The sequence below is a fragment of the Lepidochelys kempii genome, chromosome 5 (genome assembly GCF_965140285.1).
Source record: "Lepidochelys kempii isolate rLepKem1 chromosome 5, rLepKem1.hap1, whole genome shotgun sequence".
Lineage (NCBI taxonomy): Eukaryota > Metazoa > Chordata > Testudines > Cheloniidae > Lepidochelys > Lepidochelys kempii.
In genome coordinates this window covers 41,672,495-41,699,999 of record NC_136384.1, presented here as the reverse complement: position 1 = coordinate 41,699,999, position 27,505 = coordinate 41,672,495, and the positions used below count along the sequence as shown (strand labels likewise).

General features: G+C 42.5%; 1 protein-coding gene across 3 annotated transcripts in view; it reads right to left on the bottom strand.

The window, feature by feature from the left end:
- CWC27 (CWC27 spliceosome associated cyclophilin) overlaps positions 1 to 27,505 on the bottom strand; it is a 229,332-nt gene that overhangs the window by 2,475 nt on the left and 199,352 nt on the right. For 2 of the 3 annotated variants that reach the window (XM_073344051.2, XM_073344052.2), the window contains 2 exons: positions 25,003 to 25,112; positions 20,421 to 20,524 (listed from right to left, as the gene is read on the bottom strand). In XM_073344051.2, the coding sequence (XP_073200152.2) occupies positions 20,421 to 20,524; positions 25,003 to 25,112 (214 nt within the window). Of the gene's footprint in view, positions 1 to 18,499; positions 18,633 to 20,420; positions 20,525 to 25,002; positions 25,113 to 27,505 lie in introns of those variants that run through there. The other variant, XM_073344053.2, reaches the window with a different exon arrangement.

Genomic DNA, 27,505 nt, shown 5'->3' with positions numbered 1-27,505 from the left:
AAGGATGTGGAAAGGCATTTTTAGCTACATGACACGACAGAACCCAACGGCCTTGCAGGAACAATGAGGAGGACAGAGAAGCTATCTCCCTGAACAGCCAGGATCTCTTCAGAACTTGGGACCCAGAGAGTGACCATAAAGGAAGCCAGCCCAAATTCCCAGTTTTGGACACATGAAGAAGAACCTACAGAGCCTATCAAAGGGACCTCGGCATGTAAGTAATCGTCCATGCTGTTGTTGTTATGTTATACTGCTGTACTAATTTTTTTTCCCAAAAGTGCCCCATGGGCGGATGTGACCTGGGGGCCTTTCTGAGTTTTTCGTCCCATCACCCAGCCATACTCCCTCTTCCAAACCTGTCCCCTTCATTCTGTCCCCCCCCAAACATTTACAAAATGGCAACTGGGCCAGCTAGGCAATCTGTCACATCCTGAGGCCCCAGTCGTCGGCTCTTTTTAAACCCATGCCGTGCCATGAAATGGGGGCACTACTAATTCCCTTCTCTCTCCCTACATCTCTCCTGCCCAGTGATCATAGCCCTACCCCCAGCCTCTGGATAACACAGGGTATTGGGAACACCAGCAGATGTTCCCTGCCGTAGCCCTGCACCTGTGCTCCCAGGGTCATTCCCCGCCCAGCACAAGCATAGGGCAGTGAGAGCACCATCATGTGGAAGTTCAGCGTACTCAAGCTATCCAATCCACTTGGCAATGTTGAGCCCTAACACTCAATCTCAGAAGGACAAGAAGTAGCAAAGGCAAGTTGTTCACTCATCTGTGAATAGGAATTGCCCCCATCCACCATACTATATTTGAATTTTGAACTTTTTCAATTTAAATCTGTTTATTACAATTGTTAGCAAAATGGGTAATGTATTTTATTCTTGGCAGTTATGTACTGGCATATATTGAGCAATAAAAAAATTGAAAATTACAAAGAATCTGCAATACAGGCATGGTACACAATAAGTACAAATTTTCATAGGTAATGTGGTCTTACAAAACAACAACAATATAGGCTCAAGATAAAAAGTGCAACAACATGCCACTTTTACCACTCAAAAAAGCAACTCCAGTGCTCACAACATGGATAACAACTGCACATCTTCAGGCACCAAACTCCAAGTACGAACAAAAAGCATCTCTGACAACATTAACCTGGTGGTTTACAGTTTTCAGTGGATGCCTTAATGGTTGCTCATGGCGTTCAGCAAATCTCTGTACCTCCACCTCCCACTCATTGTTAAGACTTTCTCCCATCCACAAATATTGTGAAAAATACAACCCATAGCTATTATCCTAGGCAAGTTTTGTTCTGCAGCTTCTAACCCAGTCATAAAGACAGCACCATATAGCTTTGTGCCTGCCCAACGCACACTCCACTGTCATTCTGCAGCGACTGAGGTGATAGTTAAACTGTTCCTTTTCTTCTCTCCAATGGCCTGTGAGCAGCTTCATAAGCTAGAGAAGCAGATAATAAGCCGAGGTCTCTCCCAAAAACTGGAGCAATCTCTATACCATTATTGTCTATTGTGATCCTGGGGGCAAACTTTCCATTATTCATTAAAGGTAACCTGATGTGAGTTCTGAAAGATCCTCGCATTGTGGACCTTTCCAAAACACCCAGTATTTATGTTGTAAATCTGCCATGGCAGTTGACCAGGCCTTGGAGAAATAGTCTTTTCTGTTTATAACCTCCAACGTCTGATGCGGCAGGGAAAAGATATGCACATGGCTCCCATCAATTGCCCCAACACAGTTTGGGAACCCCACATGTGCAAAGCCATCAATAATCTCCTGAGCACCAAGCTGTATACCTTGGTTCAACAATACCTCTGCACAGCAGCACACACCTTCACGACAATGGCCCCACCAGTCAATCTCCTCATCCTGAAATGGTTGGCAATGGATCAGTTAACGTCAGGAGTGGCTGTCTTCCAGATGGCAATGGCGACATCTTCCAGATGGCAATGGCGACATCTTCTCAACCGGTATGGGACACCACATGTTGGCATGCTACTACTGTAGCTCCAGGGTCAATTCAGCACAGATCTCCAAAAAGCTGCCGTCACCACCCTGAAATACTGTCGCCACTGCTGGTCATCCCAAGTTTGAGGAACGATTCTCTGCCACCAATCGATGCTGGTTTCCCGGGTCCAGAAATGGCACTCCACTGTGTGAAGCTGCTCCAGGAAAAAGCTTGTGTAGTAGCAGTTCCTCATTGGTGTCCCTGCACCTCCTCCATCCCCTGCTGCTTCTGGAGAAGCCACTGTTGTAGCCACACCATCTGCTTGATGGCATAGCAGCTGAAGCCCAAAACCAAAGACACCCAATGCCAACAGCTTATATAAAGCACAAACAGCCTTTGCCTATTTGCAGCTGCCAGCATAGCATATCTGCAGAGCATTCTTTCATCCATGCTTGCCAACAGGAATCTCAACTCAGTTGCCATATAGACAAGTGCTAAGTGTTTACAGGACTGTGTAATAAGGCTGTTCATGTTTTTAGTAATTTGTATTCATTAGCAGATGCTTGGGAAAGACATGAAATCTTAAAAAAATCAGCATCAGTATGAAAGTTTCATCACAGGATGAAATATTGTTTTACCATGCTTATACAACGTACTAAAACCTGAATGAAAGACGCAGTTTTTCACAAAAGCTTGAAGCACAAACCTGAACACGTAACACTTTTTATGGATAACTTCTCTATAATTACATCTTAATTTTTCTCATTTAATAGAAATCAAAATGTTTTAACTTGTTTTTCTTTCAACATGTTTGTCTTAAAAAAAACCCAAAAAACAAAATCCAAGAAAGCGACTGATTTTCAGCACAATAAACGCCTGACCCATATGCTTTATAAATTACTGATTGTAGTGAATTGAAAGCATGCCTACATTTTACAATGTCCTATGAAAACATACATGCATATTTGTCCGACTTGTTCCAGTATATAACGGGTCAGTAGGTTATAATTCTGTGCACACTAATAATGCTACAATGTATTCTGTTTATCATATCTAAAATTCTGTATAACTTAATTTGCCCTTGTGGTGACTCATGATTGCAAATTTGTAGTTTAATTCTAAAAGAGACTGAACAATTATTTATTTTAGTTGACACACTTACTGCATTTGTCTTTTTCTTCTCAGCTTATTCAATATGAAAATTAGAGTACTGTTCTCTAAAATTAAGATACAAAAAGAATGACAACATTCTTTGGAAGTGTTACATACACTTTGTATACATTTCATAAAGTGGTGTTTTCAGTTTTAATAGATAACACCACACATTTGCAGGACAAGATTGATAGAAATTAAGGTCAAAATGTGGGATTCTCACACAGGGCCTGTTCCCCAGCTAGCTGGGCTACAGATGCTGAGCTGGGTGTAGACTAGGTATAATCTACTCCTTTCCCAAGGCTGGGGGAAACCAGGAAGGAGATTGTGATTTTGAGTCCGTCTCCATCCTGGGACAGAGGAAAGAGAGGGCCAGGGAGAGAAGTATGAGAATGGCTCCGTAGCCTGGTGATTAAAGCACAGCTGTATTAATTTAGATAGACTATATGGACCCAAAGAGTCAAAGGTGTTAACATAACTCAGTCACTGGCCAACTTTAAAGCTGTTTTAAACATGGTTCAGATTTAGTATACAGAGACCTCAGTCTGCTTAGTAGCATGGCAAACACATAATTAAACATCATTTTTATTAAAATGACCTGTTATTAAAACCCCCTTGACAGTCTCTTAGATGGTATTAAAGATTGTAATTGTTGTCTTTTTTGGGGAAAAGATAAGTTAGTTGAGATGGGCTGTTGCTGTTAAAGTCTGAAAATAAAACAAGACAAAGACATACAAAAGGGGAAAGAAAAGAATAACAAAGATAGGAAATGCACCTTCTATATCTGTGACACTCTGTACCTCAAAGCAGCACCCCGGAACCCCCATATTCACCGTCATATAATTATGATGTTTTATACAAAGTATGCCTTGTGAGGTATTTAAAAAATTGATCTGTTGAACACTAATGTCCTATTGGATTGTATGTACTATCATTGTATGTGAAAATTATGAAATTTTACTGTGTGTGCGTGTGTGTGTGTTACTGAAATATGTTGTGAGGTTGGGAACAGCCACAACCAGTCTTTCAGGTATAACAGTGGAGTAGCCAGATATGCTGATGGCCCATTAAAGGGAAGCCACTGTCTCAAGAACTGTATACAGTGGAGACTTCTCAGAGAGAGCACGTATACAATGGAAACTGCTTGACCCATGTCATAGCAAAAGATCTTTCAAGCAAGCTGAGAGAAACTATGAAGTGAGGAAGTGACATCATGGCTTGGCCTCACCCCCCACAACTCACCACTTGGAAATACATGTGGAGTACAAAGTCTATAGAACTCAGATTGTGAATTTACTTTTATTTCTTAGGTAACCAACTTTGATCTCTACGCTTACTACTTATAATCACTTAAATCTATCTTTCTATAGTTAATAAGTCTGTTTTATATTTTATCTAAAACAGTGTTTTTGTTAAAGTGCTTGGGAAATCTCAGCTCAGTTGACAAAGGCTAGTGTGTATCTTCTCCACATCAAGGGAGGGGCGGACTGGGTAATGAACTTACACTGGTCAGGCTTCTGACCTGGGCAAGACCGTATAGTTCTGAGGTGCAAGGCTGGGGAACTGGGGGGAATTGGCTCAAGCCTCTCTGCTATTGGTTCATGAGTGGTTGGGAGAAGCATTCATGTAACTCAGTTGGGTGTGTCCCTGCCTGTGGATATCTGTAAGTACAGTACCTGCCAGAGGTTTGTAGCTTGCCATCATCATCAGTGTGAGGGATACCCCAGGTTGGTGGGACAGAGGGCTCAGTGGTCCCACAGTTCAGATTGCACCCCGGGAACCCCGTCACAGTGTCTGGTGTTTATTTTCACTTACAACCTCACTGGTGGAAAAACAGGCATGACACACAGTCTTGTCAGCCAGTCTGAGACCTGGTAAACTTGTACCAGCATTGGGTTGTTTAAGTTGCATTTAGCTGCCTCTTTCTGGTCATAGGCTTACAGCAGTGTGGCAAAATATATTGTCTTGGCCAGCTAAGCCAGACTCTTATTAAACAGAAGAAAACAGAAGAGGGATAGAACAGAGAAGAAATAAGATGGTGAAGGGAAAGGACAAAAGGAAGGAGGAGGGAACACAAAGTCTCACTGCTCAGCTGGTGTTCAGGATTCAATCAGAACTGGTAGAATTGACAGAATCATCTGGATCCCACTCTTTGGCCTGGTTTGGATCTCTCAGGATCAGGATGAAGGTCCAACATCGCAGGATGATGGTGAAGCTCACTCCAATGGCCAATTTTTCTCCCAAAGTCTCTTTTCTTAAGGACCACAAAAGGGAATAATGGGTGGTATAGCCTGTCCTCCCATCATTTTGTTCACAATAGGTCTAATTTCTGACACACCAATTTTGGTTCACTGATTTCTGGTTCCATGTTTCTTGTTTCCCAAGCATGATCTTAACACAGTCCTTGAGTTATATCTGTAGGCCTTTTTGTTTGGACCAATCCAGTCTGTCTTCCTTTTGCACCTTTTCCCATCAACGTTTGTTGTTATAGGTATGTGATCGTGTCATCCTATGAACGTTGTACAGTTGAGCTCACAATTAGGGTAAAACTGGAGGTCCAATTATCACAACAGCATTCCCCTGGGAGGTGGGAAACCCAGAATTCAGTCTCCCTACTCCAACGACTTTTAAAAGTATTTATCCACAGAGGAACAGGTGAGACTGAGAGAGCCCCCACATCAGAATATCCCATAGTCCAATGGTTAGAGCACTCACCTGAGAGCTGGCAGATCCTTATTAAAATCCCCTCTTCTGCTCAGGTGGAGCAGGGACTTGACCTGGGGATCATCATCTCCCAAGTGAGTATGCTAACTACTCGGCTAAAAGTTATGAAGGAGATCCTCCTTCTGCTGCTGCTGCTCTTTTGCTTCTTGCAAAAGTAACGGAGGAGCCTAACCCCAAGCGTTTGCAACTGAGAATCTCAAACAGAGGGAGGCACAGAACTCCCTGAAAGGGGTAGAGTTAGGGGCACAACCCTCACCTTGGCATCTCCAATGGTTAATTTAGGCAAGGAGCCGCATAGTGTACTGGCTTTTGTGAATGTCATTCAGAGGTGCCTGTCTTTCCGCATTCATTGTGTAGGGAGCCCCAGTGCCTAGCTCACACTTTGTGAATCCCAGTGATTTGCTAGGCACCAAAAAATTAGGTATGCTGATGCCGAGTGTCTTTGAATCTAGCTCCTCATTTGCATTGCCAAGCACTTGGCTAAGCATTCTGTTCAACAAATATGCAGGTGGTCTGAAGAAAATTTTACATAGCTCAAAACCCTATAGTTTTTTGTGAAACAGCTGGTTGCCCAGATAATTTGTCTACAGTCACTGTGGTGATGTCTCCACTATTTCATCTCCCAAAGTTAGTACTTTGAAAACCGCACTCTGCAACTTATGCTTATCCCCAGTAGCTGACAGTTCATTCTACGCTATTACGACACACACTTCAACCGTTTGTTTTCTTCTGTATTTGAAAAGTGGAAGAAATCAGTTTCTTTGCAGAAACTGAGGAAGCAATTTAAGTTTTCAGCTCACAGCTGACTTCTAATAGCTTGCTGGAAACGTGCCAAAATGTTTAGACCAAGGAGATAGATCAGGGTGGGCAAACGATGGCCTGCAGGCTGGATCTGGCCTGTGGGATTGCCACCCCTGTCGCGCCGCGGGGCTAAGGCAGGCCCCTGGGGAGGGGGTGGTAGGGCAGATGGCTAGGCGCGCACTGCCCTCGCCTGCAGGCACCAGGGAACCACGGCCAATGGGAGCTTCGGGGGAGGTACCTGCAGTCGAGGGCAGCACACAGAACCCTCTGCTCACCCCTCCCCCCGCCCCAGGGGCCACAGGGATGTGGTGCCGGCTGCTTCCGGGAGTGGTGCAGGGCCAGGGCAGGCAGGGAGCCTGCCTTAGTCCCGTTGCACTCCGCTGCCACACTGGAGCCACTCGCGGTAAGCGGCGCCGGGCCAGAGCCCACACCCCACATTCCTTCTGCACCCCAACCCCCTGCCCTGAAACCCCTGCCACACCCTGCACCCCTCCTGCATCCCAACCTTCTGCTGCATCCCCACCCTCCTGTACCCCAACCCCCTGCCCTGAGCCCCCTGCCGCATCCCGCAGCCCTCCTGCACGCCAACCCCCTGCCCTGAGCCCCCTGCTGCACTCCAACCCCCTGCCCTTAGCCCCCTTGTACATCTCGCATCCCTCCTGCTCCCCAACCCCTTGCCCTGAGACCCCTCCTAAACCCTGCACCCCAACCCCCTGCCCCAGCCCTACATTCATGGGCCTGCATGCAATTTCCCCACCCAGATGTGGCAATTTCCCCACCCTCGGGTCAAAAAGTTTGCCCACCCCTGAGCTAGATACACAAATGGGCTTATGTGCCAACAACTATGTGCCATCGACATTCTCACCCCCCCGTTCAGCTGCCACTTAACCTTGCAGGTGCCTAAAATCTCCTAGCATCTAAGTCTCCATTGGTAGGCAAGTGCTCCAGTGAAGAACTCAGCTGCAAAGAGCGAAGGGAACAAGTTCTGTCATCTTTCATTTTGAGTGCCTTCAAAATTTGTACGCACCAATGGCTGCATGTCAAAACTAGGCCATTGTACATTTATTAAAGCTAAAAGCACAAATAAGAATTTTACCTAAATGTAGGTGCATATACAAAACAGAGACTGGCTAAGAATGTGGCTGTTGCTTCTGCTATCAAGAGGCACTGAGATAAGCAAGGCACAACTTTTCACATGCTAATTAGCAATAGTCCCTCTATAGACCTGAGAGTTAAACTCCCACTAGCAACCATATACACGCCTAGAACATGTACAAAAACTACAAATCCCTTCCACATTTAGATCAAATAAGTTCATCACAATGAATATTGCAATAAATACAAAAGACATGAATATTGTAAATTACCATCACTATATTTCATATGGATTGTCAGTTCACTCCGTCAGTGAGGTAAAAGAGAAAACAGCTGGGATTTATAATATTCTGATCACTGTCTGAGTATACTTTTGGATATAACTACAAGGATTTCTAAATAATTTGTTAGGTAGAGCCTAACATGGAACTTCATTTTCTTCTATTGTTTTTGTTCCTTCAGTCCGAAACTAACCACAAGCAAAACGCCACTTTTTTCAGAGTGATATTTGAGTGATTCCTCTTTCTTTAAATTATGCCCTGCTTATAAAATAAAATTTTCCTGAAAATACTATGAAATCAGAGTGTTCAGAAAGTACAAGCATAAATAACAGAGAAAATGTTGCAACGTTTTCCTCCTGTCACCCTCATGATATATAGCCAGTAGATAGAATTGTAGCCCATATGAAAAGACAGACAAAACAGATGAGTGAGTCCACAGATCAAAGCAAAAGAGGTTTCTCTTCCTAGGAAAAAGAAGTTAGCTGTTCTGGAAGAATGAACTCACTGGCACTCTTTTCACTTCCAGCAGAGTAATGGGTGGCATGAGAAGAGGAGAAACAGAAGAGACCAAAAAGAAAAATAAATTGAGGAAGAAAGGTAAAGAATGGAAAAGGAAAAGAATGAGTAACAAAAACAAAGAGAATAAAGGGAGGCCGACCAAAATGCAAATAATGGAAAATAAAAAGGAAGAAAAAAGCCAGAGAAAAGGGTAAAAGAATGAAAATTGAAAACAAGCAAAGAATTCAAATCAAGGAAAGAAAAGGAAAGAAAACACAGGACTGAGACACAAAAACAAACAAACAAAATAAAAACCAGAATGGCAAAAGAAATGTGAAAAAGCAGGTTTTAAAAGAGGAAATGTTATATACATTGTAAAACAAAACTAAGCCTGCAGCCCCTCCCCTCTAAGCTGACGTACTGGTTCTTAGAACTGCTCTGGCGCCCAGTATACACTAGTGCTCTCACCATTGCTAGTACCAGTGGAGCTGATCTGGTGCTACAGCAAGTGAGAGAACTGTACAAAAATCTGAGCGTAGGCACAGCCTTAGCTTACTGGGACAGACAATAAGTGTCCACTGTTTCCAGGGTCGGCCTTAGGGTAGGCCCTGGGAGAACTTTCTTTAGCACCCTTTATGCACTGCTTCCCCAGCAGTGGGCGGCCGCTCAGCAGGCAGAGCAGCAGCAGATGGAGCGATGGTGGTGTTGCAGGTGTCATGCTGCTGGGAGGGTGGAGAGGGGAGGCGTGTGAGCGCCTGGCTCCTGCCCCACAGCCCCTTTTATCCCCTCCCACTGCCTCCCAGGTGGGCACAGCCCTTCTACAGCCTCTTGACCATGGCGCCTTGGGCAGACGCCCATGTTGGCCACCCGTAAGGCTGGCCCTACCTGTTCGTAAGGCAGCCTTTATCCACCACTATTGCTCCTTGCAATAGAAGACTCTAGAGGAGTTCCATCACCATTTCCCATCTGTCATATCTTAACATTATCTAGCTATCCATTTGGCTTTGGATGCTATACCCTTCACTCTAGTATCCTACTTGTGTGCGTGTGTGTCCACACACACCACAAACTCCTGCTCCCTGAAATAATTAAACTATTTTTCCTGAAAGCTGTGAAGAGAGAGAGAGAGATATTGTTAATCTCTGTTCTTAAATGGTTGGGAGGCGCTTAGATACTAGACTACTAAGGGGGGGGAGAGGGAGGAAGGAAGGCACATAAGTACCTAGACCAATAGACACCAAACCTGAACCTCACCTGAATACATCTGCTTGAGCGTGGTCTCATTTGTTTATGTGACCCACTTGGTGTTGTAAAAACCATGTCCCTGTGCACCATTCCTCCAGGACTTCTGTCCATCCATCCACAATATCAAGCTATGAAAGCCCCTACCGTAGTAGCACCCATTCCATTGCCACAGAAGCAATATGGTCTCTCCCTATATCACATTTCCATATATCATGGACATATTTTACCAATCACCATCTTATAATTTCCGTAAGTTTTGCAATTCACAGTCACTAATTATCTATTGTCACATAATTCAATTGGTGACTTAACTGTCCACTGCCAACTGATTTTACTTTATCTGTCTCGTTACACTGTCCTTAGTTTCACCTCTGCCCATTCCTGTGTTCCTCTTTCCCATTTGACTCCGTTTCCCCCCACTATCAGATTACCTCTGCTCTCCTCCAAGTTCTTGTACTGTGTCAGAACCTTTCAGCTCCCTTACCTCAGTTTCACTAAATTGACAACTTCATTAAAAAGAATGAATTAAGGCTCTTTTGCTCACAGACAGCAGAATATTAATTGCCAGTCACTACATAAAGATGTTAAAAATATTAATCATGGTGAGTACCACATGTCCTGGAATGGTTAGAAAAACATTTCCAACATCTGTTGAATAGTATGCTTTTCTAATCATCCAGACTATTGAAATAATACTGAGGAAAAATGAAAACTGAAGATAATACTGAGAAAATCACCATATAATATATTGATAAGGAATTTAAAACCAAAATAATTGTGTTTTTAGTCCTCTATATAAAATGATTAACTTGTGGAACTGGCTTTATTATTCCATATCCCAAGACAATATTGAATAGTTTTTACCTCTTTTAAACAAACATAGCTCATTAACAAATTGGCCTTAACTTAGTAGACGGAACTAGCATATATTTTTTCGGATTTTAGACTGACCTCAGATCATTATAATACTGATTCACAGAAATCACCTTAAATTGTCATTACAATTTCAGTCTAGACGAAGGTGAAATTTTACACTGTTGGTGGGCTACACTACTTCTGGAAGACCTGAAAAGCTGAGAGTATATTAAAAAAGGCAAACTGGGTGTATTTACTTAATCAAAAGGCAATACTGTGAAACCTAATTAGTAGAACTAAAAAAAAGGATGTACAGTGTCTAAAATCCAAACAAGAACAATTACTGAATAGAAGATCATTCAAAAATAAAAATCTTGAGTTATTATTAAAGTTCATGCTTTGAGCAAAAATCACCCTAATTTTTAAGTAAGGAAAATTGAATTAATAAACTTATATCTGTATTAAAGTCAGATCATATATGTCTCATAACATTGACTAGCACATTGGAAGGGAATAGTGTATATAACAACCACTGGAGAAAGATCAGATCAACTTACTTTCTTCAAAATATTTAGCATATAAAATCAGAAGAATGACTAATATATCCATTTGGATCAGTTAATCAACAACTCTTGTTACTACTTCCTTTAGAGGCAGAAAAGACTTTGGTCTAGGCTGAATGAACATTTTTCTTTGAAGTGCTGAACAGATGATATCACCTAGGCTTGCTTGTTGAAGTAGTTCATTTTACTACAAGTCTTTCTAGGTGACTCCACTGCCAGAATGGATGCTGGAGAAAACAACAACATTATCACACCAGCAATTTATGGGTCCTCTAAAATATCAAGGAAGGACCCTGGAAAAAATATTTTTTTGTGTTTTCTCCTATGCCTGCAGCATAAGATGTACATACCTTTTTGGACAAGTACTTTTTCAGGGATTCTTAACATAATATTCAACTCAGATATTTTAATCAAATTACACGATTTCTCAATTTTCACCACAAAAGTATTTCTTGCAAAATTAAAATTGAGAATTTACAACAACGTTATGTAATCTCCAGGGTAAAACTTCAAATAGTCCATTGTTCGCGAAGAACAAGGTTGATGAGGGGGAAAAAAGCTTTTATTTGTAAGGACTAATGCACATGTGGCTTGTTGCCTCATTTTTTGTTTTTTAAATGTTACTCAACATGGTCATTAAGTACTATTTTTCTCTTAAAATAAGATTAAAGTTGTGAGTAACCAGTCTACTGGGATACTGCATTTATCCATAGAAATCCCATTAGGTCCAAAAGACATGACGCTAGTGAGAAAATGTGACTATTTTGGTTTTGTAACGACCTCAGAATCACCAACATGTAAAACAACAACAATTTAGGCTCTCTCTACAGCATGGAGACTACAGCTGCAGAGGTATGTTGGCATAACCCGGCAGTGTAAATGGAAGGCGTTTTTCCATGGTTTTAGTAACACCATCTCCCTGAAGAAAGTTAGCTAAGTTGAAGTGTTCTTTTATCAACCTACCTGAGTCCACAATGGGGTGAGGTCGGCATAGCTGTGTCAGTCAGGGATGTGGTTGTTTAGAGCCCTGACCAATGTAGCTATGTCAACCTAAACTTTAAGTGTAGACCAAGCCTTATACTCTCAATCAAGGTATTCTCATTATGCAAATTAAATTATCTGATTCTTATATACTATCTTATCAGTAGGGTCCTACCAAATTCACAGCCATGAAAAAAGCATCATGGACAGTGAAATCTGGTATTCCCCTGTGAAATCTGGTCTTTTGTGTGCTTTTTATCCTATGCTGTACTGATTTCACAGAGGAGACAAGTGTTTCTCAAATTGGGGGTTCTGACCCAAAAGGGAGTTTGCATGCGGGGGAGAGGGTCACTAGATTATTTTAGGGGCGTCGTGGTATTGACATTCTTACTTCTGCTCTGCTGCCTTCAGAGCTGGGTGGCTGGAGAGCGGTGGCTGCTTGCCAAGGGCCCAGCAATACCATACCTGCCATCCTTACTTCTGGGCTGCTGCTCCTGCTGGCACCAGCTCTCCAGCTGCCCAGCTCTGAAGGCAGTATGGGTAGTAGTACCGCAACCCCCACCCCCCAGCTCCTTTTTGGGTCAGGACCCCTACAATTACAACACCATGACATTTCAGATTTAAATAACTGAAATCATGAAATGTACAATTTTAAAAATCCTATTACCATGAAATTGACCGAAATGGATCGTAAATTTGGTAGGGCCCTACTTATCAGTAATAATCCACACATACAACCTACTGCGTTTCCCTATCCTCCTCACAAAGTATGTTGAGTAGTTTGATGAAAGAAGAGGGGGCTTTAAACAGAGAACACATGCTTGTGGAACAGATCGGTATGGAACACTCTGAAGTAAATTCCAGATTTTGTCCCAGACAGTATACCAATGTAGAGAAAATTTACAGCGTTTACTATAAGAACATGTGAACTGCCATACCGGAACAGACCAGTGATGCATCTAGTCTAATATCCTGTCTCCAGCAATAGCCTGTACAGTACCTGATACTTCAGAAGGCAGCAAATCCCCTCCCCAAATGAACTCAGCCAACTGTGCAACACTATATCATGTGGGCCACAGAATGGGGAAGAGGGTAGGGTTTCCCTGGAACAAAATCACATTCCAGTTAAACTGCACTCTGTTCTAGTTTTCATAACTTGACATTCAAAATTTTATTTAGCACACCCCCACCCCTCAAAAATTCTGTATCTAGCTAAATGCATGATGCTTGCATATGTTACAAAGCCAGATAATGTTGGGAGTGTATGTAGGCAAAAATGGTATACAATACCTTGGATGCTTAAATTGGGCTGTTAGACACAGAAAATATATTATTTCTTCATCTTTCACTAGCTTAGCAATAAATAAACCATAAGATTTTGAGGCAGTAAATGCAATGCTAGACATCCCTAGAGTAAAGCATGGATCATCTCTGAATGTGTTAAGTGAACAAGGAGCCAAATCCAAGCCCAGATGCCTGGCCCAAATAAACTTAGACATGAAGAAATAAAAACTGTATTTCTCTGGCATGGACAACTGCTAGAAGCATTAGCAATAAGTAGTATAACTTTGGCAGAAGGACCATTTTGATCAAATACAATCTTCCAAACATTCAACAGTGGGAGAACAATTAAATGATCGAGGTTTTGATCACATGCTGGCAGTGTGGGGTTGGGGTGGGGCGGGGCAAGGATGAGGAAAGAAAGGGATTTACTGCTTATTTTTTTTACCAGCTTAGTGGCAATACAAAGACCGAAATAAACGTGTATTTTTTTGCCAAACAGAGTAGAAATCCCCCTCTTTCCAATGTGTTTTTAATACAGATCTCTGGCATTAATTTATTCTTTAAAGGGGCCTGTAGCAATCAAAAGAAATATTTTGATAATTCCTTTTTTAAAGGTAGCTTGGTAAATCAATGGCCTTAGCAAGAGAGATCCAATATGGGGCCTGATTTTCCAGTCTAGCCAAAGTACCTTGGCTTCAGTCTGAAAAGGAAGGGAACAAACGTGACTCTAATCTATCTTTGTGTTCATGAACTGGAACAACATTTTATCTTTGATTCCCCAGGCTAGAGTAGGCATGTCAAAGAGGCCTGGCTCTTCGTTTTCAGGAACTGACTGCTCAGAGCACACTTATCAAATTGAGCCCCAAAAGCAACATAGGCAAGGGAATATATAGTTTGCGAATCCCACTAGGGTTTTGGCGTGAGTTAGGTGCTGAACTGCTGGGTTCTGTCCAGCTCTAATTAGGACACAGAATGCCAGGAGACACAAAATGCCTAGCAATTTGAAGGTTTGGTTTCAAAGCTGTTTCTCAATCAAGTGGACAGTGCTGAAGATATTCTGGAATCTGTGCTAAGCTAGGTAGATCTTTGTGATAATAGAGCCTGTAACTGGACACGATCTGCTGAGATCATGAATTGTGACTTTTCTAGGTTTATCCTCAATCTTAGAGATTGAATGAGCTGTCCATGTGTTGCACAGAAAAGACTGGAGCTCTTCTAGCTCTTCTTTGCTTTTATGAGCAATATGGAAAGATGTGGACACCTTGCCTTCTTAGGTGAGTTGCTGCCACTTTAACACATTTGTTAAGTTCTTACAGAGCAGCAGATAAAAATGAAAATTGGGCTAATTGAAATTTCCTCCTGCAAAACAGAGGAATTATCAGGATTACTCCCTACAGGGAATGGTGGCTCTAGACCTGTAATTGGACTCAGAACCTGTGATGGAGTATGAGGAGACTGAATTAATAGGGCAACACTATAGAGTTCAATAACCAATACCAAGATGTGCTTCTGCCCCACAGAATGTGGTTCCTGTGACAGAGGCTTTCCCTTCAGCTGCAATAGATCTCTTAGCACCAACGGACTCATGGTTCCAGTCTTCTTAGAACCAGAAGAGGAGTGTACACAGTCTTGAGAATGCTGCTGCTGCTATCTTTTCTTCCTCTTCTCATAGATTCTTGGCACCAACTAAGAGCATCTTGGACCAGGGTCTGGGAGTAGTATAGGCCCCTACAAGGTAGTGTCGAAAAGGCCTGGAGAAAGTGTCTTTTAGCACCAGATTCTCTCTCTCTCTCTCTCTTTTTTTTTTTTAAACACTTTCAGGAGCGTGGAGAAGGAGGTGGAATCAGTTCAGAGTCCAGATCCATCCTACATTTCATCTGTTTCATAACTGGATCCCCTTGACTGATAATGCTTTATCCTCAGCTCTCATGAACTTTGGTGCAGGCTTTGGTGCAGGTTGAACCGAGGAGCACAGGCATTATTCCATGGCAGTTCATACATTGAAATAAGGTCTTTAATGTAGCTGGGACTTGATCCATTAATTGCCTTGAAAATTAGGACCAAAGCCTTGAACTGTCATTGGAAGCTGACTGGGAGCAACTAGAGGGACTTGAGCATGGTTCTGATGTGCTCACAGTGGCCTAATCAATGGAGACGGTCGGCAACCACATTCTTTACTAGCTGGAGCTGGTGCATCATCTTTACATTCAGTTTCAGGCATTTTTAATTACAGTAATCCATGGTAGTGGAGATGACAAATGTATGGATCACTGTGACCAGGTCCTCTTCTGCTATCTGGCTGTCCAAATCAAACAGACCCCAATGCTTCATAGCACTTTGATGAATGGGGGCTGTATGCCTTCCATGGAAGGTGGAAACAGCTTCTTGGCTAGTTCTTGAAAGCATTTCCCCTTCTGACTGCTGTCACTTAACTCTTGCCTGGGTTCAGCTTGTACCAGCTGCTCTTCATCCGTAAACTTGTTTCTTGTAGGTGATCTGATATTTAGAAATGGTGGTGGTTGCATCAATTGACCATGAGATATATAGCTCAGTATCAGCAGCATACTATTCACAGCCAAACCCAACACATCTCACTATCTCTCCCGGTGGTGCATGTAGATATTGAGGAGAAGAGGGGATAGTATGGATCACTGTGGGACCCCACATATGAAGGCCTTTAGAGGAGGAGGAGGAACAGTCACACATCATCACTCTGTGGAGAGGAACAACTGAAGCCAATGTAATTGCCTTTGTTCTATCTACTGCTGTACCCTTGATGATCTTTGAGAGAAAAGAATGAAGGCATAGCTCCGCCTGCTCCCTTCTAGGGCAGGGGTGGCCAAACTTACTGGCCCTCCGAGCCACATACAAAAACCTTCAGAAGTTCGAGAGCCGGGGCACATCTGCCGGGAGCCGGGACTTGGGGCTTCAGCCCCACTCCTGCTGTAGCCCTGACCCCCAGCAGGTGCTGCCTGCTGGGCAGAAGCCCCAAGACCCCCTTCCCCACTGGGCAGAAGACCCTTCTACCCTGCTGCAAGGCAGAGGTCCTGAGCTCCCCCCCAACAGTCTGGTAGGTGGAGAATGGAGGGCTGTGGGGGGGCTCTGCGAGCTGCACTTTAATGGTAAATAAGCCGCAGTTTGGCTGTCAGGCCTTCTCAAGGGTCAGCAGGTAAGTCAATAGGACCTCATGATCAATGTTATTGAGGGCAGTTGATAGGTTTAATATCGGCATGGACATCTGATCCTCATATACCACCATCAACCAATGCAAAAACTGCAGTCTCTGTGCAAACCACCAAGTCTGTACCTAGAACCACCTACAAGCTTCAGCCAAAGCAATCTGACTTAGGCATCTAGGTGCTATGAGAGTTTTCTTGCCAAAACCTAAAGCACAATATGGCCTATTGACTTCATAGATATGGTCATAAGAGTACCCTTTCTATCATTATGTATGGTGTATTAACATGTAGTAGAAGATTTTTTGAATTATATGGCTACAGATAGGGTCCATTGCTGGTTGTAAAAATTTGAGACTCCTTGAATTTTGTAGAGAAGAATGGATTCTGCTGCTCCAGACAGCACATGTAATCACTGCCACAGAACGGTCATAAAATTATAGGGACCTCAGTATATGTCCCGGTAAGGATTCCTAAATTTAAAATTAAAACTATATCACATATTTCTCTTTAGCTTTCTTAACAACACTTCTTCAACTGCCTTGTTAGACAGTAAAATCTGGTAATAATTATCAAACACCATGCACACTATTTACAATAGAGTCATATTTCTTTTATTTCTTTTTTTGCATAAAAAAGTAGAATGCTGCTGAAAAGTACCCAAATGTCTGCTGTGCTCCATGCCAATACAGCAGCTCAGCCAAAAATGCAAAGAGAAAAGTTTGCCAAATAAAAGGAAACATAACAAATTGGTAATGGTTTCTATCTTGACAGAAAATGAAAATTATGCCTCAATGTGTGGCCACTGATGTGGACACATAAAAATATCTTAGAGACAATAATTTTACCTCAGATAACACACCCTGACAGTAGAGCACAGCATACTGGCTAGCTTTCACTTCCCTTAAAAGCAGCAACCATGACCGACAAAACGGCCTAGGAATGCCTATCACACAAGCACATGCCATGCACTCATAATATTTACTACAAATCATCTTAAGTACAAACACTGCTTTTTGAGGGGTGGGCTGCAAATAAGAGAGAAGGAATTTTTAATGTGAACTTGCCACAATTGGATCAAATCACCCAGTCCAGCTGAGGACACTGAAAGAAAAGAGCAAACCTTTCTCCCAAAAAACCGAAGTTTAATTTTAGTTTCCAAAACACTCTAGTGTTTGTGTATATATACAGTTTATATACTGCTTAGGGCTTATCTACATTGCTCCACTTTGTGCACTACAGGAGTGCAGACTCTGCCAGTGCAAACTGAAAGGTTTATGTATTATTATGGGCCAGGATCGTATGTAACTTCTTTAGGCGGGAGATGTGACAGATGTGAGTCCAGGGGTTTCAAAGGACTACACTGAACCATGTGCCAGACAAGAAACACACTTTTGAAAAAGAACGTGTTAAGTGGTTTTTCTGGGAAATATGTAGGGGGAAGTGAATTCAAATGCTCCAACCTTTTGAAACTATGCCCTGTGGAGAGGGTCTTGTCTGCTGATTATCTGTTACCGAAGACCAAGTTCAGAGGCCTGAGCTGTATAAAAAAATGGCTGCTCTGTTCAGCTTCGGTTCTGGTTCTGAATCTGAGACAGTTATAAACTTATAACCATGGGGAAAAGCCATGGATTTTGAAGGACTGACACCTACCACAGTCCCAGGATGGAGTTGGGTTGACTTCTGGTAAGCTTCTTAGCATGTGTGGAGGTTATTTTGTGGTTTAGTATGTTTTCCTCTGTAATGCTTTCACCTCAAGAATAAACATGCTTGCTTATAAAGAGCTGTTGTGTGGTAAATTATAACTACAGGCAATTGCGCTGTTCATTACCTCTAGAAAGAAAGCAAAGCACAAACACTGGCCTTTTGGTGGTCTGGCTTGCTGGGGATATCACAGTGTAGGCAAGGAATTGTGCAGACTGGAAAAACCCCAATCAGGAGGGATAGAGATGCAGGTCTCTGCCCAAGAGAGGTGACAGCTGAGGAGCCGGGAGCCTAGACTGGGAGCCCTTGAGGGACCATGGAGAGGAAATACAGATGTAGTTGCTCTGAACTGTGACGTATATTTACACAAAACTGGTGTAAATTGTCATTGCTCCTTTTAAGTCTGTGGAGCTATACCGGGGTGGTCAAACTTATTGGCCCTCTGAGTGCATACGATAATCTTCGAAGTTCGAGAGTCAAGGCACACATGCCAGGGGCCAGGGCTTGGGGCTTCAGCCCCGAGGGAGGTGCCTGATGGGATGAAGCCCCGAGACCCCCATCCCTACTGGGCAGAAGCCCCTACCCCACCACCCCGCTGCAAGGCAGAGGTCCCAAGCTTCCTCGCAGTCCCCTGGTCTGGAAGATGGAGAATGGATGGGAGCATGGGGGGGCTCTGTGAGCCACACTTTAACGGTAAAATAGCCGGCTGTGGCTCATGGGCCACCGTTTGGCCACCCCTGAGGTATACACTCGCTGAGGATGTGCTTCCTGGCTTATTAAACTAACAAACTTAGATATTTCAAAAGTACCATTATGTCAAAAAGCATGGAAATAATCATAACAGTAAAATGATACTGGCTCATATATTTCTGTAGAAGAAATGCCCCTTGTGAAGTGAGTATATGGTTCTGGAAGTCAGGACTTCCCAAAGTCAACAGTAAAGCAAAAATCAACTCCCAGTGACAGGAATGGAAAATGCAGTAGGAATGGGGCATGCCAGTGTGGCTCCTTCTGTTAATATATTTATATATCTTGCTAATACATGGTCAAGATAAATAATAAATATGCTATTACACAGATTGGCATAAGCATAAATACTTTACTCATATAGACATAGTATATAAAGGAGTGATGAGCAAAAGTTTCACATGAATATCTAAAAGTTAGAAGGTTATTCTTACTACCCATAATCTGACAGGTCCTGGCTCTCTTCTTCCTTGTGTCACACCTCATCCCTACCAGTAGGTCATGGTTCCCCTAAATTCTGATGCTACACACCAGCCTCTTCAAAGGGGCATTGTCTGCTTTTCCCTTCTTTCCAAAGCAGCAACAAGTGAGTAAGATATTGATCTCACTTAACTGAATCCTGCTATACTAGCTCACTGCAAAGTTGGTGGCTCTGTAGCTTCTGAAAAGTATGTTTCAGAGTGAGTACGATTACATTAGCTATGGAATTTCAGATGCAGGTAATGTAAACTTGCATGGGATTAAAGTACAGAATATCACTAAGGGCTTGTCAATGCAGTGATTTAGTGCATGACAAGCCAGGGGGTGAATCTACAATGCTCTAGCCTGCTCCACACTAAGTGGCCATGTGTTCCTTGCACTAAAAGTTCCCTAGTTTTTTCAAAACAGCAGTAGATCAAAGCATACTAGGGAACTTTCAGTGTACAGCAGCAGGATCCACATAGCCGTTTAGAACATGGCAGGCTAGTGTGCTGTAGACTTCCACACCGGCTTGCTGTGCATTAAATAACTGTATAGACATGCACTTAATTTGAAGGAAACAGAATCTCAGTTGAGGTGCTACTGGTTCCTGCTACTTACTTTGGGGAGAGGGTGACTGGCAAAGAAAAAAGAACTGCCTTGATGCCTCCTGAAGATGCCCTGAAGTAGGAATAGGGAAACAGACTGTCTGACCTTCTCCAGAAGAGAACCTACCACAACAGGTAAGTGAGATGGGGGGGGGGGGGGGAAGACTTACTAAATTGAAAAAAGGTTCTGGTTCAGAGATGGGTGAAAATTTGGAGTAGGCCTTATTTTTCGCTAATCAGATTTTCCCTTCCCTAATATAATGCATTAAAAATCCTTACCATCCTTCATCATCCTCTACTTCAGGTTCAGACATTTCATTTTCAGGAGTGTCTGCTATTGCCTGAGTTAGCTTTGATTTGAATCGGTCCAGCAGCGCCAGCGTCTGAAATGAAATATCTTTTGTTTTACTGAAGTTTTGTAACAATAAAATACACAATACACTTATGTTTGGATTACTTGAGGAGTAGTCAGTTGACGTGGATAAGAAATTGTTCAAAAAACATATTTGAGGAAGATACTCCCACACAGTTCACAAATTCCCCGTCCCCATCAGTGATTACCATGTTGCCTTTTTGACATGACCACATGATGCAAGTGTTGGGATGCAAGGTGCGGTGTAACCAACTGAATGAAACCATTGGCTTTTAATGTGGTCACTCAAGGTCATTTCCTATAATTTTAACAAACAATAGATAATAAATTAATAATCCTCCTGCAAAGAACAACCTCCAGATAATTTATGAAAGTGGATATAAACAAACTATATATTGCTATTAGTATATGAGTAAGAGTTATAAATATTAATACCTAGAAGTAATGTAAGGAATTTATTATAGGTTATGAAATTTCGTCAGTCATCTACAATGTCTTAAGCATATTTACTTAAAGGAGCAGTTACTTTCTAAGAGTAAGATAAACAACACAGACTACTGAAGACAATTTTACTGTGGAGATTTGTCATTTTTCTCTAGTGAAGAAATCAATGAAATAAATTAAAAATAATTCAGGCTTTGATGTCCTAACTTCGTTGACACTGACATACTGTATTTTACAGTGCAGATACAACTTTTCCAATTCTGTACTAACTTTTCAAAAAACTGTAACAGTATGTGAGCGGAAATATTTTGTGTGTGTGTGTGTATGTATATATATACACATATATCTCACAAAAAATTCTCACAGCAAAATAACTGACCAAGTATTATTATTTTAACAACTACAATTGGTTAATAACTTAGCTAGGTTAATAACTAAATCACACAGTGTTTTAACAGCATGTGCTGCAAAGAGCCACAGGAGACAGATTAAAGAGCCACCTGCAGCTTGCGAGCCTCAGCCTGAGTATCACTGCTGTAACTGTACTGATACAGTATATCATAATCACAGTCACTTACAGCTGTTATTTTATTCTGTAAAACACCTCGGTATGACTGCTTTTATTTTTTAAATCTAGTTCTAAAAGTAAAAAAGAAAACTTTTTGAAGTCTCTCCCCAAAAGTTAAAAAATGGGAATCAGAAACAGAAAATATCACAAATGTGCAATGTAGTCAAGTTTCCTTGTGCAAGCAACCTTATCTTTGGGAACTTCCTGGCTTATGAGTTCTTTCACTACTTTAGTGTAGCATTAACAATCGGTTTTTTGTTTGGGAAGGGTGGTTGCATTTAATGTCCATATTTTCTGTTTAAGAAAAGGGGGAGGGGAAAGAGAGAAGAAAAATTTCAGCACTAATGATTTTGCAGAGCATAATAGCTCCACAGTTTTCTTGAGGGATGAAAACAAGTTGCTTCCCTCCTCCCACTGTGCGAGCAGGGGAAAAGAAAACCCTTGGCCACTTTAAGGGTTGTAAAATTCATTTTGTTGCATTAGCAGATATCCAGTACAGGTTCAACAGGGGCTCTGGCTCCCTCATAAACTGGAATTAGAAGTGGATTAGGAGAAGATTAGTTGGTGTTGGTCCTGCTTTGAGCAGGGGGTTGGACTAGATCAGTGGTCTCCAAACTTTTTGAATTGAGCACCCCCAGGGCCAGCTCTGGGGAAGCAAAAAAAAAAAAAGAAGAAGAAGAAGAAGAGCTGCCAAAGACGGAGCAGGGAGAGCCGAGCTGCTGCCGGCATGCCGCCGAAGAATCTAAGGTCCAGGAGTGCTGCTGCTGCCGTGCCGGTGGCACTCCTTCGGCAGCGCTCCTCCTGCAGTGCACACCCCACTTGGGAGACTACTGGACTAGATGACCTCCTGAGGTCTCTTCCAACCCTAATCTTCTATGATTCTATGAGACACCTCAAAGAAGATGGGAAAGGAGACCGGGGTGCCTCACGTTTGGTACAGCGAGGAAACAATCCCCTTTCCCTCACCTGTTAACCCTCTGATGAGGGCAATGGCATCTCAACAGCAGTACTGAGACCCAGTAGAAGGGAAAGGTGTGTGTGATATGCCCTTCCACTCTGGGAATGGTTTTCCAACCAGTTATGCACCCACCTTATAGTAGCACCATCCTGTTTATTTATGAGAAGGTCAGGCTAGACAGTATCAAAGTCAAGATATACCACATCTACTGCTTCCCCCCCATCCACAAGGCATGTTATCCTGACAAAGAAAGCTATCAGGTTGGTTTGACATGATTTGTTCTTGAGAAATCCATGCTGTTACTTGGTAACTTATCATCTTGTAGGTGTTTGCCAATTCATTGCTTAATTATTTGCTCCATTATCATTCTGGGTGTTGAAGTTAAGCTGACCGGTCTGTAATTCCCCAGGTTGTCCTTATTTCCCTTTTTACAGATTGGCATATTTTCCCTCTTCCAGTGTTCTGGAATCTCTTCCGTCTTCCATGACTTTTCGAAGATAATCACTAATAGCTCAGATATCTCCTCAATCATCTCCTTGAGTATTCTAGGATGTATTTCATCAGACCCTGATGACCTGAAGACATCTAACCTAAATAATTATTAACTTGTTCTTTCCCTATTTTAGCCTCTGATCCTACTTCATTTTCACTGACATTCACTATGTTAGACATACAATCGCTACTAACCTTTTTGGTGAAAACTAAAACAAAAAAGTGATTTAGCACTTCTGCCATTTTCACATTTTCTGTTATTGTTTTTCCCCCATCACTGAGTAATTGGTCTACCCTGTCTTTGGTTTTCCTCTTTCTTCTAATGTATATTTTCTTCTTACCCTTTATGTGTCTAGCTAGTTTAATCTCGTTTTGTGCCTTGGTCTTTCTAATTTTGTTCCTACATACTTGTGTTATTTGTTTATATTCATTCTTTGTAATTTGACCTAGTTTCCACTTTTTGTAGTATTCTTTTTTGAATTTCAGATAATTGAAGATCTCCTGGTTAAGCCAGGGTGGTCTCTTGCTATACTTCCTCTCTTTCCTACACAGTGGGGTAGTTTTCTTTTGTGCCCATAATAACGTCTCTTAGAAAAAATGCCAACTCTTGAACTGTTTTTCCCCTTAGACTTGCTTCCATGATATCTTACCTACCAACTCCCTGAGTTTGCTAAAGTCTGCCTTCTTGAAATCCATTATGTTTATTGTGCTATTTTTCCCTCCTCCCATTCCTTAGAATCATTAACTTTACCATTTCATGATCACTTTCACCTAAGCTGCCTTCCATTTTCAAATTCTCGACCAGTTCCTCCCATTTATCAAAATCAAATGTAGACCAGCCTCTCCCCTAGTAGCTTTCTTCACCTTCTGAAATAAAAAAATTGTATTCAATACATTCCAATAACTTGTTGGACAATCTATGCCCTGCTGTGTTATTTTCTCAATAGATGTCTGGGTAGTTGAAGTCCTCCATCACTACCAAGTCCTGTGCTTCGAAATTATTTTGTTAGTTGTTTAAGAATAAGCCTCATCCACGTCTTCTTCCAGGTTAGGTGGTCTGTAGTAGACTCCTAACCTCTGTATCCAAATAAATACATTTGTAAAGTGTAATGTATGCATCTTGGATATATGTTATTTTCTGCTTCACAGTTTCATGTTTTAAAATATTCCAAATTTTGTTATCTAAAAGCCACATCTATTTTAAACTTAGCAAAGCACATTTATTCACCAACCAAGTTTGATTTTGCAATGTTCTCTCTTTTTTGTTATAGCTAAGAAAAAATATTCTTTCTACATTAGAGAAAATATATTTTTGTCCATTTCAAAACTACAACATGGTTGTAATCTCTTGAAAACTTAATAAAAAAGTCAATTTTGGACAGAGACCAAGCATGTAACAAATCAGGCCAAAAGGTAAATGTTATGGAGAGCAGGGGAACATAAGGAAAACTTTTTGCAACAGTAGTGACACTGGCTGTGACCATATGCACTAAGCGACATTTACACTATGAGCTAGGGGTGTGATTCTCCTGCTCACATACATATATTTGCACTAGTGTGAGTAGAAACAACAGCGTAGACATGATAGTATGTGTAGCAGCAGCGGAAGGATGGCATATCTGTAATTTTCACTCCATGCATCTGAAGAAGTGGGGTTTTTTACCCATGAAAGTTTATGCCCAAATAAATCAGTTAGTCTTTAAGGCGCCACCAGAGACTCCTCGTTATCTATGTGGATAGCCCTTCTCTCCCGAATTTTTTTGGGGGCAAACTCATGGCATTTTCAAGCATAGCAATATTGATGTTCTGACTGAAGAACTGACTGGAAACTTCACAGACTTTCCCAGCACCTATGGCTGAATAACCCACATAAGGGATCACTGAGTCCTCTTTTTTAAAGAATTAAGCCAACCTTTTTCTTGGAGTGAGATTTTGTGTAATATAATTGAAGAGATAAGAAACTTTTCCAGAGTTTTCTGTGAAACAGATTTTCCTTAGTGTCAGTTTTATTATTTTAAGCAACTACCTGATCTTCACGAGAAATCCCTTTCTTTGGTTGCTGCTTCCGCAGATCTTCATACTTTTTCTTCTCCTGTAGATATTCTGTAACAATGCTGTTTGGATCAGTTTCTTCCTCTGAAATAGAAAACAATTTTTTTGCTAAACAAGTGCAGTGAATGTATACTTTGTGATTTAATATCAGTCTACAGGCTTGTCGTGTCTTCTGAATTACCAGACAAAACACCTTATGAAAAGCTTTTGGATATATAACTTCCTCACCATTTAAGTCAGGGGTCTCAAACACGCGGCCCAGCCCTGCCCCCACGCCACTCCAGGAAGTGGCCAGGAACTGGGGGAGTGGAGGCGGGGCACAGGGGTCTATGTGTTGCCCTGGCTGCTCCTCACAGATCCCCAGGCCTCCAGGAGCGGCGCGGGGGCAGGGCATGGAGGGAGCCAGCCTGCCCTGCCCCCGGTGCGCGCTGGGCCAGACCGGCCCCCTGAACCCCTTCTGCACCCCAACCCCCTGCCCTGAGCCCCCTGCCGCACCCCACACCCCTCCTGCACCCTGACCTCCTGCCCTGAGCCCCCTGCTGCACCCCACACCCCTCCTGCACCCCGACCTCCTGCCCTGAGCCCCCTGCCACACCCCGCACCCCTCCTGCACCCCAACCCCTTGCCCTGGGTCCCCTGGTGCACCCTGCACCCCTCCTGCACCCCAACCCTCTGCCCTGAGCCACCTGCCACATCCTGCACCCTGCCCCCCTGCCCCACCCTGCCCCCCAACTCTCTGAGCCCCCTGCCACACCCCTCCTGCACCCTAACCCCCTGCCCTGAGCCCCCCATCGCACCCTTCTTGCACCCCCTGGAAGGGAGGGGACCCAGGGCAGGGGCCGGAGGGAGGGGATGGAGTTGGGGTGGGGATTTCAGGGAAGGGGTTGGAATGGGGGTAGGGAAGGGGTGGGACGAGGCAGGGCAGGGGCAGAGCTTCACAGAAGGGGTGGAGTGGGGGCGGGGCCGGGGCAGTGGGAGGGGATGGTCAGTGGTGCGGCCCTCAGGCCAATGCACCAGTCCTCATGTGGCCCTCGTGGTCATTTGAGTTTGAGACCCCTGATTTAAGTCTTTTGCTGTAAGGCACTCTCTCCACCCTCAAATCATTTTTGTGGTTCCAGTTTACCAAATGATCCCGCTCAATCTATATGACTGCCCTGTCCCCCTCATTATTTACCATTCCACCAATGTGTGCATTATCCCAAATTTCATCAGCAATGATTTTATATTTACTTTGAGATCATCGATGAAAATGTTGAATAGCATCAGGTCTTGTCCTGATCCCTGTAGGACCCTCTAGAAACCCATTCAATGATGATTCCTCACTGACAACTACTTTTTAAGGCTGGTCAGTTTGCCAGTTCTTAATCCAATTAATGTACGTTATATTGAGATTGCATAGTTCCAATTTTTTCTTCAGAATGTCACGCCGAAGTCAAATTCTTACAAAATTCTAAGTATATTACATCCACACAGATACCTTTGTCAACCAAACTTGTAATCTTGTCTAACAATGAAATTAAGTTTGCTTAGCAAGACCTGTTTTCCATTAAACCATATAACTGGCATTAATTATATTCCTATCCCTTAATTCTTTATTAACTGAATCCCATATCAGCTTGTCCATTATTTTGCCTAGGGCTGATGTCAAACTAACTGTTCGACTGTCCCTCAGGTCATCCTGCTTCCCCTTTTTGAATACTGGCACATTTGTACTTTTCCAGACTCGGCTTACAATATAAAACAAGTGTCTGAGACAAATTAATAGAGAGAAGGGGTGGGAAAGAAGACAAGAGTAAAAGAAATAAGATCACACTGTTACACAGATAACTGACCGCCCTAGCCAAAAGTTCCTGATTGTTTCAGGTGTTGTGGTAATGTTTGTTTTTTTACATAGATAATTCAGTACAGGTTTGCAAAATAATATCCCATATGCAGCAGATGAAGTTTAGAAGCGAAAAACCTGTTAGACTAGATAATCTATCTCCCTGCCAATGACAATGCAAAGTGAAGTTTGCATTCACAGTTCAGATCAAAGCATCCAGCCCAGCATGCTTGATTTGATCCCGCAAACCTCTGAGGTCAGTAACACTGGCTACTACTGTTTTTCACAAAGTACAATCCTACAACAAAATGGAAAGCATACTGGATAAGCACAACCAAATTCAAAGTACAACAATCTTTTGCTGGGTGTCAAATTTAAATCCTTTGAGAAGGTATTCAAGTAGCCATACCACCTGTCTGATTTTGCTGCTCACTGGTTCTTGGTCTTTTGAGAGATTTAGTCACCTGGTTTAATAGGTTTTTTACACATCTCCCTCCGTACCTCAATACATTTTCATTTCCAGCCAAAATGAACAAGCAAACAGCTTGAGAACAGCTGGGAGGCCTGCCTGCCTTTCATTATTGTGCATCTGTGATATCAGGATTAAATCCTGCCTCAGGGTCCATCTGGAATGCATAGAAATGTAGTGCTGTTG